Genomic DNA, 15767 nt, shown 5'->3' on the forward strand with positions numbered 1-15767 from the left:
ATAGACAGACAGACAGACAGACAGACAGACAGACAGACAGACAGACAGACAGACAGACAGACAGACAGACAGACAGACAGACAGACAGACAGACAGATAGATAGATAGATAGACAGACAGACAGACAGACAGACAGACAGACAGATAGATAGATAGATAGATAACCACCTCCACAAAAAAGAGAGATGAGAGACTGAAGTGATCTTGTGTGTGTGAATCAATAAGACATTAAAGTGACTCTAAGAATAAGAGGTTATCACAAACGACTCCAGGACGTTTGATCCATTCAAAACTCAATAAAACACCAGTGAAAGATCTCAGCTGTGCTCGACAGCAGAACAGAGAACAAACACAGACGTCTGATCTCCTGCGTCTCAGATGTACAAAGACCCCTGTAATCACACGTCTCCTCATTTTCTGAGTGAACTATTCCTTTAACTACTCTAATCATTCAGTCCTAGATTAACAAACACCATGAGAACACAAACACAAACCTGCCGTGACTAAATGAGCTTTACATTCATTAAAATTAATAAAAAACGGTCACGCATTGAAGCAGCCAGAAACATCCTGATCACAGTTTTTGAATTCAGACTCTGATCAGAACAGACGTATCATGAGGATTTACATGAAAATAAAGCAGGTGGAGCATTACTAGAGCTTCATGCTGAAGATAACCACCATCTGTTAGAGAATAATCTGATTCGTTTGACGTGGAGAGATTCATTAATGATGGAGTGGGAACTCTGTTCACTTCACGGCATGATCAGAAGAAACCAGCACCGGTTTCATCCTGATCAGAGATTCAGAGCTGGTCTGAGATCAGTCAGAAACCATTCAAATCTCACAGGTCAATGCTTCAGCTCTTATAAGACTCCAAAAAGATTCAATTCATCAATGTTTGATTCATTTTACAGTCAAACATGACCTGATCTTACACTGCCAGAGCACTGAAGAGAAAGGCATAATGTGTACTGCATACTACACACTGCATCAATGTCAGGAATTATTATGGTTTATTAAGGGACAATATTTTCCCCCTAGAATTAAATTCTGAGGATAATTTTTGTTTATGCTTAGATAAACACAGAGAAAATGTTGTCTATGCAAATAACTAATTTATTAATACGAATTGTCAATCTGAACAGTTATGTCAATAATAATAATATAAAAATATGTACAATATTAAAAAAAATAATAAAAACAACATCAAAAACAAATGGGTCATTCCATGTCAAATCAACCAAATTTCACAAACTTCCCCGGCTCAAATTTTTGATTTTGTCAATATATTTTCTGAATAAAGACAAACATGTATGCAGTGATCAAAGCCAAAATATTAAATGTCAAAGATGTATATTTACTGAGTATTCCACTATTAAGTAGAGGGGAAGTCAAATTGACAATTTTCACCTGAGATTCTATTTATTTTTTGTTTTTTTTGGGAAGAGCCCAAAGGAATCATGAAAAAGCCCTCGAGCTGGGACTCAAAATCACAAAAAACATCCCTCAAGCACATGAACTCGTGCTCATAAACAGCACACAATGACCCATCATATGATGACTTGACACACAAATGCAAATGCTGTTTTCAGCCACAGGGAAAAATAATCATTATGACACCATTTTATTGTGCAATGCAGTAAAAACCAAGGACAAGCGAGCCGTTTAGTGCAGGGGTTTTCAACCTTTTAGGACATGCGCCCCCCCCGAGTTGGTCTAATTTCACAATAAAACTCTATAGATGAGCTTCAGTTTACAAGTAAACAGAGACATTGTAAAAAACTGCTTTTAAATCAAATTGAATTACTGTGATATGAGAAAAGTTACAAGTTATGAGTCTGAACAGGCACTCTATAGAGTCTGATCTTCAGTAGAATTCAACCTTTAGAACAAAATCAACAGAAAAAAACATTCATTACTTTTTGCATGGGAAAAACAAACAAAGCCTATTTTTAGGACTATGTAAGTGAGCGTGAAATCTAACTCGGTTTACTTTCTCAATTGCATGCACACAAATAGGAAGTGGAGAGAGGGACAAAAGGAAGTTCAGGGCTGCTGAAAAGGACTGTAGGATATCGATTGTCTTTTGAGAAATGGCCTCCAGAACAGAAAGTCAAGGACAAACTAAAGAGAAACTGAGAGTGCAAAATAAATGAGCTCTCATTTATTACCAACCACAGAGAGAAAAGGAGAAAAACAGAGAGTGAAAAGAGAGCAAGAGAGAAAGAGCACATTGTGCAGCACATACTGCATAAAACATACTACATTTAAAAAATATGAAACTGAATATAAAACAACGTACAGTACTTATTGTGGCACATGTGAGTGGCGTGTAGTTAACATCTCAGCAATAAAGTTATTTAGCATTTTTGGTTTTGGTCATAATTGCTTCTGATTCACCTGAGCATTTACAAAGATGTACAAACAAGATCATTCATTCATTCATTCATTCATTTATTTGCTTGCATGCCATATCGGCTGCAAATACTATTTTGCAGAAATGCTATTTGGCTTTATAAAAGGTTCTTTAGATCAACACAAAGAAATAAAATGGTTTGATTAAGAAATGTACACTTAAAGGTTATTTGCGATACAAACAAATGGTTATTCTATGGCATTGCTGAGAAGAAAAAAAAAAGCTTTATTTTGAAGAGTGTAGGTTTGGAGACAGCTACTGTCTTACCAGCACCTCCCTGACACAAATGCATGCAACAAACCACCGCAAGACAGAAAAAGAGAGAGAGAGAACTGCAAGACAACGTGAAAATGCCAGAGGCGATCACAAATGAAGAAATAAACAACAGCGGGAGAAGAAGAAACCGAGAGAAAGGCTGAATACTCGGACTGAAATTCACCTCATTGATGATCTTCAGGGGCTGAAAAAGAATGTGAAATACTGAAACACCTGCAAAACAAACCCAGGTGAAGAAGACAAACTTCTAATGCAGTGACTTTAGCTATAGATTTCTTCATCACATGTAACACAAAACCTCTGGACACACCATAATCACATCCACTATCTGTCATTACCTGACTCCTTTAGAGCCCAACACAGACATGAACATGAAATATTGATTATAGTTGAAATTCTGAAGAGTGAAAGTAGACGTGAGACTCGATTATACAGTTAGACACAAATATTTAACCTCAGAATGACATGATCGACATCGAGTATTCTAAAGAGATGCGTAATTGTTAGTGCTAATGACTAGGAGGGGCATTATATTAAAGGGGTCATATGATGCGATTTCAAGTTTTCCTTTCTCTTTGGAGTGTTACAAGCTCTTGGTGCATAAAGAAGATCTGTAAAGTTGCAAAGACTAAAGTCTCAAATCCAAAGAGATATTCTTTATAAAAGTTAAGAGTCAACCACGCCTGCCTAAAACGGCTCGTTCTAACACGCCCCCACACTGTAAACCCGAACAGTACTACTAACTTATAAAGATTAAGAACACTGCAATTAAAGTCTGTTAAATCGTTGATACTGCGCTTGTCAAAGGAGGGGACTTTGTTGAAAACGACGTGTTTGAGAGAGGCGGGGCATAGAGGACCTACAATAATGTACAGTATTTGAAAAATAATGTGTTTTTTGAACATTAAAGCATGTCAACATATTCTGTTACACCAAATACACAAAATAATGATCTTTAAAATAGCATCATATGACCCCTTTAAAATAATTACATTTAATAAAATAATTAAAATGATTAAATTCTATAATTCCAGATGTTTCACAAACTGAACAGATTTTGTTTGATCAATTTTGTTGTTTGTGAAGTTATTTTATTAAATTATTTTTACTCACAAATCGTAAACTCGCAATTTACACCCAATAAATTATTTTAGCACTTGACATAACTAGAAAAATTTGAATAGGTTATAAAACTTTTCTTTGAGGACTTTTCAAGATTTTATTGACTTTTCCAAGTCAAGAAATCAGACTTTTAAAATTGCCTTATTCATCCAGGTTTGACAAGACCCTATGAATCCTTGTTCTTGGCAGTTTTTGAGGGAATGAATTAAAATAATAAATATTTTCTTTTCTCATTTTTTTTTAGCCTACTTAAATGTTTTTTGTTTTATTTTAAATGATTTAAGTTGAAAACATTCAAATCAGTGAGATATATGTTAAGATTCATTTGTTTGAGAACATTGCACAAATGTATTCTCACTGAGTCTCTCAAGTTAGAAAGAGTCACGAGAAACTTCAAAGAGCTTCTGTGACATCAAGTGATTTACAGTGAAATCTCTTCAAACGTCTGAATATGCCGACAAAACCGATCCTTTGAAATGTATGCATCTGAAAACCTGATGAATGACAAATGAGTTGTTGCGTGTGTTGATGCTCTAAAATAATACTTTTTTCAAAGCATTTACCATAGCAGGAGGAAAACACTGTCAGAGATTTCCTTTAGTGCTTCTTAAAGAGAAAAAGATTCATTGAATCTCTTCAGATGCCCTCTGCTGTCATCATCAGTCTCTATGCAGTTACATTCATGCACTTGGCAGACTGCATTCAAGACTTGATTGCATTCAAGGTTGATCATTTGACCAGTTTATTCACTCCCATGACCTTGTCATCACGACACCATGATCTACTGTTTGAACTACAGGAAAGCCATGCTTATGTCTTTCATCCATGCATAGTTTATTCATCATCAATGTATTAAAAAAAAAATCAACAGTAAACACTTTTTACCATTATATGTTGTTCCACTTCACCTTTTGGATGCAAACATACATACGGCCCTATGATGTACCAAAATAAAATAAAAAAAATAGGTTTAACTTTAAGAAATGATGATTACATTTCAAAAGATTAATTCAATTGATAAATTATTTTGCATTCATTTGATTAATATGTTTGTATTAAATCATAAACCCCAGAAAAAATAAAACAATCAACACAATAAAAAATAAATAAATAAACATTCAATAGGACACTAGCATTGTTAACACTAGTATTGTACTAGTATTTGAATAAATTATTAAGTTGTTTAGGTTTTATAAAATTAATAGATTAGACTTTTTGGTTATTAAATATATAGTTCAGTCATGAAACTCTAGATGGCGCATTCTGATGGGGTGTTAACGTAACTGATGATATTCAGAGAGTTAAACGACTTGGCACAAGCTGATTGGTTCATGCTGCATATGCAGCCAGTGAGCTTACTGCCTTGCATTTATATGGCTGGCTAGCATTCACTGTACTTGCTTGCAGCAGCAGCAATAATCTACAACTACAGCAATAACCAACAGCAGCAGTGTAGAAGATCTGTTCCAAATACATTAACATTGTCATATCCATCACCATTCTAAAATGTTCCGAGAGTTGTCATGATTGAAATTTGGTTAATTCAGAAAAATGTAAATAGGAAACATGAAATTTTCAAAACAAACAAACAAAACAAAACTGAATTTGTGAAATAATAAAACGGATTTCATATGGCCTTAAAATTCATCTTTTTGATACACGTTTCATGATTTCAATTAATTAAACATGTTTTTTGCATTAATAAAATTCAATTAAACCATTAAAATGGAAAACAATTTTAGGAGAAATAAAAGAGAACGGATTTCACTGCGCTGTAAAATTTTATCTTTGTTAATAAACTGTTGTCCATGATTTCAATTAATTAGACATGCTTTTTGATAATTAAAACTTAATTAAATTATTAAAACAGGACCCAGAAAAATTCAAATTTTGGAAAAAGTAAAATGGAATTTTGGATCAAATAAAATGGATTTCATTGGACCCTCCATTCTGTTCTCCATCAACAATCATCCATTCCAACTCAGCATGCATGCACTGATCTGTCTTTACTCCAGGAATCTCCACTGTCTGTTTTCTAGTTCGTGTGGATCTGATCCGGCTCAGTCTGATGTCTCTGTGTCTGACTGACAGTCTGCCAACCAGCAACACATGGCACTCACAAAACACACAGTCTGTGAGCCACCAGAGATGAGGATGATGATGTCATTATATTCACAAACCCACACACACACACATACACACACACACACACACACACACATATACACACTCACCAGAGCATCATGAACATAAAAAGTGCCAGCCGCCCGACTTAGACGAGTGTTTATGCCAGAAAAAAGACTCACAAACGTCTCTGCCAAAGAGAGACAAACAAACGCTCACAAAACATAGAACATCTAGTTTACGACTTAATTCTTTCTCCTGGACAGCAATGAGATTAAATGGAGAGCAAAAAGACTCCAGTAATCTCACATGAACCTCCTCTGATCTGAGCTGCTCAACATATTCATTTTATAGCTCTAGACTCTCACTGTATGATGACTTTTGACTCAGTTGTGGATGTTTTAGCAGACAAAGATGATACTTGAACAGACCCGATGATTTTTATGCTATTGTTTGTTTCAGTCAGAAACTGCAAAGACAAGCATAAGAGGATTCAGTCAAAGAGTGATTCATTTTCCTTCAGAATGCACAAACGGCTCTTCAGACAGACTTGAGAAGCTCTGGAGGAGAGAATCAATCGCTGAAGCACTGGAGGGTTTCTGCTAACAGAGACTAATGAAGCTGTTTATCATACAAACCCAGAGCCGCTCGCAGACGAACAAACACTTGGGTTTTACCCTCAGTGTGAGTTTAAATTCTCCAAACCCTCAGAGGAAGCTGCTCACAATACAACAAAGCAGCAGATGATTTCTGAGAGATTGACTTCTGCTGGAACTTTGGAATTCTGGATCTGGAATTTAAACTCTGAGTTAGAGTTTGAATTCCAGATCCAGAATTCCAAAGTCAAACTCAAATATTTAAAATTCAAACTCAAACTCCAATTTAAATTCAAATTGTGATGTTGAAAGAGGTGTGTTGATGTGAAAGAGGGCAGTAAACAAGTCTGTTTCTGAATGGTAATTAATTTGCAACGTAATTTTTTTATATTCAGTGTTGTATTTAAAAAAATAATGATTGTGTGTCATATTTCATGGTTTGCTTTAAGCAAAATAAATGTTTTTTTTTTTTTTGGATACCATACAAAAAAACAATTTCTGTGAAAAGGAAACGGTAAATTATATTTAAAAAAAAAAGTTAAATGAAATTTATATTAAAAAATAAGATTTTATTTTCTAATTAAAATGTGTGTGCATATATTTTTTTTGAACGTGAAACAAGCTGTGCACTGCTCAGATCCTAAAAATTGATGAATAATACAACAAATTCATGAAGCACTCAGCAAAAAAAATCTAATAAATATTTATATTTTCATCAAATAATATGCACTGGATTATGCAAGGACAGAGTGTGCTGTTCTGAAGGAGCCAAAACAACAAACAGACAGACTCGAGGTGTGCTGTCAATCACGACCCAAGTCCCAAGATGCATATCGCAAGATCACACAATCAGAAAGAAGAGTTTTAGACTACAGTCTGTACTGCCATTAACTGTCTATAATCTATAACCTCACAATAAACCTGTTTCAGCATTAGGTGTGTCAGAAAAGAGATCGTAACGGTTAGATGTTTCTATAATGACTGTGACAAGACATAATTAATCTTTTGTGCATGGGTTAAACGCACCTGCTCCATGATGAAACCTCATTCATGAAATGCACCCAGAATAAGTGAAACTGCAGCAGTGCTTTGAAGCTTATTCTATTACTGAGGAGAAACATGCAATAAATACTTCAGCAATTATAAACAAAAATGCATCTTATAAGCAGGTCTTTTACATTCTGACCTGATTTACTTTATTAATCTACTGTTTGAATTTAATCCAACCACTCACTGGATTAAATGATGGGGAAAATCCATATTTGTGTGTTATCAGGCAGAACAGACTGCACCGGTGTTTCTAACAGCTACTTAATCAATACTGGTTAACTATCTGTGTCTCGCCGAGCAGCAGGAGGAACTGGATGTTTGGCAAACAAACCGCAAGATCGAGCCAGAGCGCTTTCTCCATCTGTCTACGTCTCGTTCTGTCTCCTCTACTCATGTGTGAACGCAAACACCAGAATCTGACCAGAATTTATTTTCCTCTCAGTCAGTCAAGATCATTAGATGTGAGATAAATGCAGTAATGATGCTCCATTTTGAGAAAGATAAGATACTCCGGCCTTAAAGTCAACATGATATCAGACTTACGTTCTTAATACATGTTCCTGGTCTTATTGCAAATGATTCAATGCTTTCTTTGATCGAAATGTAATAACTTTTCGGCTCTGAGTCACCAAACACCTTCAATTAGTTCAGACAATAACAGCAGACAATCTGTTCCACTTCACTTCATCTCATAACAGAATCTATTAAGAACATCTGGAAATGAATATGAGCTCAATCAGACTGAATTTAAAAAAATTTAAAAAATTAAAATGAACATGTAAATCCTCTGCAGACATAAACAGGTATGAGCAGATGTCTGGTATCTGTAATTCTGCAGCATAAAAAAAATTACATTTATCAGTTGGCATGTCTCAGTATTTTAAGCAAAACACACAAATGAATCTCAAACATTTGGTTATTGCCAGCTAAGTTTCCTAATTAACATTGGTTAAAACTCCATGTGAAAACTGCTGAAAAAGTGGCTTGCAAAAATTATTTACTGTATTTTTCAGTAAATCCAGCAAAGTGGATTACAGTGTGCATGTATGATGAACAGAAAGATAAAATGAAAATGAATCAAATCTCTCCATCCTGACAGACGGATGCTGAATCTGACATGAACCTGATCACCAACCCATGGAAGATTATTTTGAGTTTACATCTCAAAATCTTGACTTTTTTGCTCAGAATTGTTAGTTTACATCTTGCAATATTTACTATTTTCCTCAGAATTCTGTTTACATCTCACAATTCAATTAAAAATATATAGGTCTATAAAAAAGTTAATTGCAACTTTCTATCAAACAACTCTGACTTTTTTCCGCAATTGTGAGTTTATATATCGCAATTGTTAAATAAATATACTTTTACAAATATATATATTTTTCCATGGCCTTCCACACCCACCATGTCAACATCTACACAAGTAATTGACCTGCTAAGATTACAGACTATTACATCCAATGTACAAAAAAAAATAAACAAATAAAAATAAAATATATAAATAAAAACATAAAATAAAATAAAGCCCTTACTTACAAATTATGTGATATTAATAACTGACATTTTCAATGTTGAGAAAAGCGTCTTAAAACATCCAGAACACCCTGTGCTTCAAACACACTCAGGTACACCTGCAGAAAACAGCAATTTTGAGCATCAGTGTGTGTTGCAGGTCAACTCAGAAAAGCTGATATCACATAATCAGAGATCACAAGACCAAAAATACTGTCTGGAAGACAGATCACTCAAATTGTAAGTCTAGAATCTAGATAGGCAGCACACTCGATTTTGAGAGACAGCCACTGCTCTCTTTAGCTTGAACACAAAACAGAAAGCTGCTAAACAAAAACTAAAACAGCTGTTTGTCTGCATGTGCTGCTCTGAAACATCAGCTGTCTAGTTAGTCAGCTCACAGTCTGTGGCAAAAACTGAGGAGTTTCCCTCAGAAACGGACTCAGTACAGATCGTCTCTCTAAACACTCACTTTACTGCAGCTCTGACAGTTAAAGCAAGATATCAAATACAAGATGACTTTCATAGTTATCAAGAGTTTTAAGTGCGTTTCAAAGAAATAAAGCGATAAAGTCAAGTTCCTCACCACGGATCAAACTCATGAATGAGGCTCTCGAAGCGGATCACCGCGAACAGCCTGGAGATGAATCCACACACACACGCCAGGGAAAGGATGGTGAAGGACAGCAGACACCGCCATCCAGCCGGCTGAGATAATCCGCCTTTTCCTCCACCTCCACCCGCGGCGCTGGAGCGGCTGATCCCGGGCGGAGAGCCTCCGGTACCGGCTGAGGATCTGCGATGAAACTCCGTCATATTATGTCAAGATGACAGTCTGTTTATTACCTAGTATTCACAAGTCTGTCCGGTGAATCGGTTCGACCGGCGGATCCTCACATCATCATCATCCCGCACCTGCAGACTGTCAGCGCGGATCGGCTCCGACTGAGAACAAGATCCGCATCCAGATTCTGATGTCCTGAACGAATCGTTCATTTGAACCGGTTCTTTGTAATGATTCAGTTGAACCGACTCGCGTTTCCCTTTAAAGGGGTCATATGATGCGATTTCAATTTTTCCTTTCTCTTTGGAGTGTTACAAGCTCTTGGTGCATAAAGAAGATCTGTAAAGTAGAAGACTAAAGTCTCAAATCCAAAGAGATATTCTTTATAAAAGTTAAGAGTCAGCCACGCCTACCTAAAACGGCTCGTTCTAACACGCCCCCACATATCTACCTCACTATCTGGGAAGATTTGCATAACACCACCCAAATGTTCACACAAAGAAATAAGGCGTAACTTTTATTCTCGCTGTAGTATTGTTGACGCTGCAGCCATGTCCTGAAGACGCTGTGTGCTTCGTTGTGAAAGCGAAACTACTTTGTTTGCTCTTCCAAAAGAGGACGATATCCGCTTCGTCATGCCTAGAGCTGATCTGTGCTGGTCGCTGAGTGAATCCACCGGCCGCCGCTCACTCTATCCCGCCGGCCTCCGCTCACTCTAGCCGCCGCCGTGTGTGACGCTGTGTTTCGTTGTGAAAGCGAAACTACTTTGTTTGTCCTTCCAAAAGAGGACGATTTCCGCTTTGTCATGCCTAGAGCTGATCCGTGCTGGTCGCTGAGGAAATACATCAACTTCGCGCTGTGGATCGCCGGATCGGCTTTCAGTTCGGGGTCGTCACATGTGGATGCCGCAAGCCCGCTCACCGCATCTATCATATCCGTTTATCCTCAAAAAATATCGAGAATCAAGTTTCATGTAAAAGATAAAAAAAATTACAGTAACATGTTACTGTATTTAGAGGAGTGAGTGCATTCCTACCCATTAACACTTTTTTTCTTAATTATTTTTTATTTAGCAATTTAAGCTGTCTTTAGGCTTTTAAAAATTTGCCATATAGCAGTGATTGACAGTGATAACTATAGCAATGGGACAAAATATGTGAAAATGTGCATTAAGACTAGAGCACCCTCATTAATTTCAGAAGCGCCCTCAGTGATTTATTTCTGGAACCGGGCCTGGTTTGTATAACTATACAAAAACAACAAAATACAAATGCACCAAATAAAATAATCCAATAAATGCATATTTGCAACAAGCAGTTAACTCAAATAAGTATTAAATAATAAAATAAATAACTAGAGAAGGCTGACTATAATCAGCTTGCTTCCAGTTTAGTGGATGGGATGATGCTCTCTGTAGCCTATGGGGCAGCCAGTGGGTCCTTCTCCTCTGCTCCATGTCTCCTGTAGGACCATGATGTCTGAATTGTTGAAGTCTGGCTTTCTGCTTTTAAGGCCAAAGGTAGATGATCTCAGACCTTGAATATTCCAACATGATAGGCTATAATAAATGCTTTGTTGTCCATGGGGTCTTAGTGTTGGTGATAAGTATTGTCCTATGACTGTAGGTGTGAGCAGAATAGGTTAAATGATCATTTGGGGGGAAAAAAACATCCCACATCCTGTCCAATGTTGTCCTCTAAACAAATGTGCAAATTAAAGTGTACGAAAACAAGCATAGATTCATTATATGTCGAGAGTGAATCTATAATGAATCCATGTGCGGATGTCATTCCCGAAACTTTGCAACGTGCATGTGGCCGAAAAACAAAAGTTCTGCATTTCGAATGGATTATAAGCTCGCAAAGAGCGAGTTCTGTTCTGTTCGAGTTCAAGTTCTGTTCTGACCAATGAATCTCTCTACACTGCGCAATCAATCTATTATTTACATTGTGTATACACTCTGTATGTTATAATGAGAGGATTTGACTGTATAACTCAGCACGGAACATAGTCAGTGGGGACCATAAACTTTCTGGTTACCCAGATTCTTCAAAATAGCTTCTTTTATGTTCAACAAAAGAAAGAAAATCATGAGTAAATGATCACAGATTGTCTTCCATTGATTTCCATGTGGGTAACCAAACAGTTGCTGGTCCCCATTGACTTTCATAGTATTTCATAATACTACACTCTAAAAAATGCTGGGTTGTTTCAACCCAACTTTGGGTCAAATATGGACTAACCCAACTGTTGGGTTAAATTTTTACATTACATTTTTAACCCAAAAGTTGGGTTAGTCCATATTTGACCCAAAGTTGGGTTGAAACAACCCAGCATTTTTTAGAGTGTATGAAGTCAATGGGGACCAGCAACTGTTTGGTTACCCACATTCTTCAAAATATCAGTTCAGCAGAAAAAAGAAATTCATACAGGTTGGGAACAACTTGAGGGTGAGTAAATTCTCGTTTTTTGGTGAACTAACCCTTTAAGAAGGGTACTGTGAAACAGAATTTTGGTCATACCGCCCACCCCTAGTGTGATATTTGCCTGTCTGTGAATATCTTTTAAAGAAATCTTAAGATGATTTAGGCCTATGTCAGTACACCTCCTCTAGCCTGCATGGCTGAAAAAACAGCTCATGAGAAATCAGTTGGATTTATCCTGTGGTTGATCTCTGTTTGGTAATCTTTGAGAAGATGAGTAGCATCAGAAATAGACACACGGGACTCATTGATCATTTTGTCTGAGCTCTGCACAGATTCAGTTTCATTAGATGCACCAAAGAAAATAAAAAAACCTCTGATGAAAACCTTTGTTAATTTGAACTCTATTAAAGAATTCATTAAAGGTCTCTGAGAACAACAATCACAAACTATTGCGGTCTGAAACTCAATCAAAAGTTAAATGGGGGGTGAATGATGTATCTGATGATCTGTAGAGTGGAGTTATTTGGAGTAGAGTAAATACTCCAAATAATATTCTTTTTGCTATTTTATTCTTAAATAAACAGTAGTTCTTTGATTCAACACTTTTCTGCAATTCTTTTGAAAGCTAATTTATATTTTCTCTGACGAACACATGAGCTGAGAGAAATGTCTGATATCAGTGAAGATCTTTTATGCCTAAACATCATGTTGTACCATGTCAAATACTTAAATACGAACAAGAAACATTTATTTCTTACAGTGCACATTATCCAAAATGCTGCAAAGAGGCATATTTGTGCATCTGTCAGACACTTTTATGGTGCATTCAAACTATACATTTGATCACAATGTGTGTTCTTATATAGGCCTAATCCTCCCAAAATAAAATACATTAGAGAAAACAAAATACTGTAATGCAATATAGAACATTATTAATAACAATACAATTATTATGTTATTATTGTTTAGTACAAATGTGACTCCCAACTGATTCATTTCACAATGTTGACAGCTTCAGTAGTGATTCTAACAGGAGTTTTGAGTGCTTAAACTCGCGCTGAAGTCAGTAATAATGTTCTTTGATAATGTAAGGTTCTTTTGCTGTCTTTCTGTATATAATATATCCACTGTTTAATAACCATGGTGGAAAGCATTATAATTAGTAACTTACCATATTTTTATTAAATTGTCGTATTAAAAATTATTTTATTTAATTCCTGCCTTGTAAATTCATTATATTTTTAATATACTGACATATCTTAATCTTCTGCAGAGAAGTGAATTACAATTATTTTTAACACCATTAAACCAGTTTAAATCTGATATTTCTGCTTTGTCAGTGTGTCTTTACAGGTGAGGTTTTCTTTATTTGATGAGGTCTGGGAAAACAGGCTTGTCAAAAATAAATCATTCAATAAATGAATTCAATTAACAAATTAATCCTGTACATTGAATGGCATTAATTGTAGATTTGTGCAAGGGAATTATACTAAACTATAGCAGTGAAGGCTACATTGATAGGCTTATTTATTTTTTGCAAACTGCATAACACAGTCAAGCCACTTGAATATAATTACATATGCTGTTAATACAGATTGCTTGGTTCAGCTCAGTTTCATAACACATGAAATCCTGACAGAATTGTATTTATTTGTTTATTTATTTTTGAATACCACTGAACATTCACACATTCACATACAACTGACATTAAAATACAACATAACATAAGTCCAGTGTAACAAATCCTGATTTTTTCCCTAAATTATTATAAAACTGTGTGGCAATCTATTTTTGCTCATTTTCAAGTAAATCCTTAAGTTTTCTCTGCCAGTCTTCAACACATGTGTTTATTGTGGCTCTTGAGCAGGGTTCAGGATGCTGGAAGATCTTGAGGAGATCAGCTTTTATATTGAGTTGATGTGCTATAGTGTCACTGGAGGCCATGCTGGTTAACTCTTGCTCTCTGGTCCGCTGAGCAAAATATGGGACAGTATTGCTACAAATGATGTCTTGTCTAGCATGTAACAACCTGCGGATCTCGTGAATCACAACCATTGCTTTGTCCTCCCTTCTATCTTTCTCAATGCTTCTCCTCAAGCAATCCATTTCTTTTCTTATTCTCCTTTGCGTGAACCATTCTGTAAAGAAGCAAAGAATATGCAGAAAGCTGATAGACTTTCTTTACATCCAAAGAAAAGTTGAAATGACTTGTGTTCTAGAAGATTTGAGCCAATGTTTTTGAGCCAGAAATAACCACAAAATGCAATGCTTACGGTACAATGCTAAGCCAGACAGTGAAATCAGCAGAGGCCAGTTCCAGTTACATTTATCATCTCCACCATTTCCAGTTGCTCTAATATTCATTTGATTCCTTCGGGCATTCAGATCATTCATTTTGACTGAATTGAAAATGAAAACAAGTCAGAAGAGAACAACATCAGCTTTTATTTTAACATGCTCATGAATGTCAAAACACTTTCACTTTCAGATTTCACTGCAAGCAACTTCTTGCAACATGTTCCTACACATTAGGTGTGGCTTTTTGTCTTTACCCAACTCATATTGGTATGCATACTGAATACAACATAACATAAGTCCAGTGTAACACTGGGTCAAACAAATCCTGATTTTTTCCCTAAATTATTATAAAACTGTGTGGCAATCTATTTTTGCTCATTTTCAAGTAAATCCTTAAGTTTTCTCTGCCAGTCTTCAACACATGTGTTTATTGTGGCTCTTGAGCAGGGTTCAGGATGCTGGAAGATCTTGAGGAGATCAGCTTTTATATTGAGTTGATGTGCTATAGTGTCACTGGAGGCCATGCTGGTTAACTCTTGCTCTCTGGTCCGCTGAGCAAAATATGGGACAGTATTGCTACAAATGATGTCTTGTCTAGCATGTAACAACCTGCGGATCTCGTGAATCACAACCATTGCTTTGTCCTCCCTTCTATCTTTCTCAATGCTTCTCCTCAAGCAATCCATTTCTTTTCTTATTCTCCTTTGCGTGAACCATTCTGTAAAGAAGCAAAGAATATGCAGAAAGCTGATAGACTTTCTTTACATCCAAAGAAAAGTTGAAATGACTTGTGTTCTAGAAGATTTGAGCCAATGTTTTTGAGCCAGAAATAACCACAAAATGCAATGCTTACGGTACAATGCTAAGCCAGACAGTGAAATCAGCAGAGGCCAGTTCCAGTTACATTTATCATCTCCACCATTTCCAGTTGCTCTAATATTCATTTGATTCCTTCGGGCATTCAGATCATTCATTTTGACTGAATTGAAAATGAAAACAAGTCAGAAGAGAACAACATCAGCTTTTATTTTAACATGCTCATGAATGTCAAAACACTTTCACTTTCAGATTTCACTGCAAGCAACTTCTTGCAACATGTTCCTACACATTAGGTGTGGCTTTTTGTCTTTACCCAACTCATATTGGTATGCATACTG

At 36.1% G+C, this 15767-nt stretch overlaps 1 protein-coding gene and 1 long non-coding RNA gene across 3 annotated transcripts in view; both read right to left on the reverse strand.

Annotated features, from left to right (window-relative positions):
* The window catches only part of LOC107751681 (dolichyl-diphosphooligosaccharide--protein glycosyltransferase subunit STT3B-like), a 20649-nt gene extending 10579 nt beyond the window's left edge, over positions 1–10070 (reverse strand). The window contains exons 1-2 of one of the 2 annotated variants that reach the window (XM_016567426.1): positions 10000–10070; positions 9689–9898 (exon numbers count right to left, since the gene is read on the reverse strand). In XM_016567426.1, the coding sequence (XP_016422912.1) occupies positions 9689–9898; positions 10000–10010 (221 nt within the window). In that variant the 5' untranslated portion in view covers positions 10011–10070. Of the gene's footprint in view, positions 1–9688 lie in introns of both variants that reach the window. The other variant, XM_016567425.1, reaches the window with a different exon arrangement.
* Positions 10071–14924: 4854 nt separating this feature from the next.
* Positions 14925–15767, reverse strand: part of LOC107751702 (uncharacterized) — a 1880-nt gene continuing 1037 nt past the window's right edge. The window contains exons 2-3 of the long non-coding RNA XR_001641287.1: positions 15464–15589; positions 14925–15328 (exon numbers count right to left, since the gene is read on the reverse strand). This is a non-coding gene — a long non-coding RNA (uncharacterized LOC107751702). The remainder of the gene's footprint in view (positions 15329–15463; positions 15590–15767) is intronic.

Source organism: Sinocyclocheilus rhinocerous, unplaced genomic scaffold (genome assembly GCF_001515625.1).
Source record: "Sinocyclocheilus rhinocerous isolate Xijiao unplaced genomic scaffold, SAMN03320098_v1.1 scaffold422, whole genome shotgun sequence".
NCBI lineage: Eukaryota > Metazoa > Chordata > Actinopteri > Cypriniformes > Cyprinidae > Sinocyclocheilus > Sinocyclocheilus rhinocerous.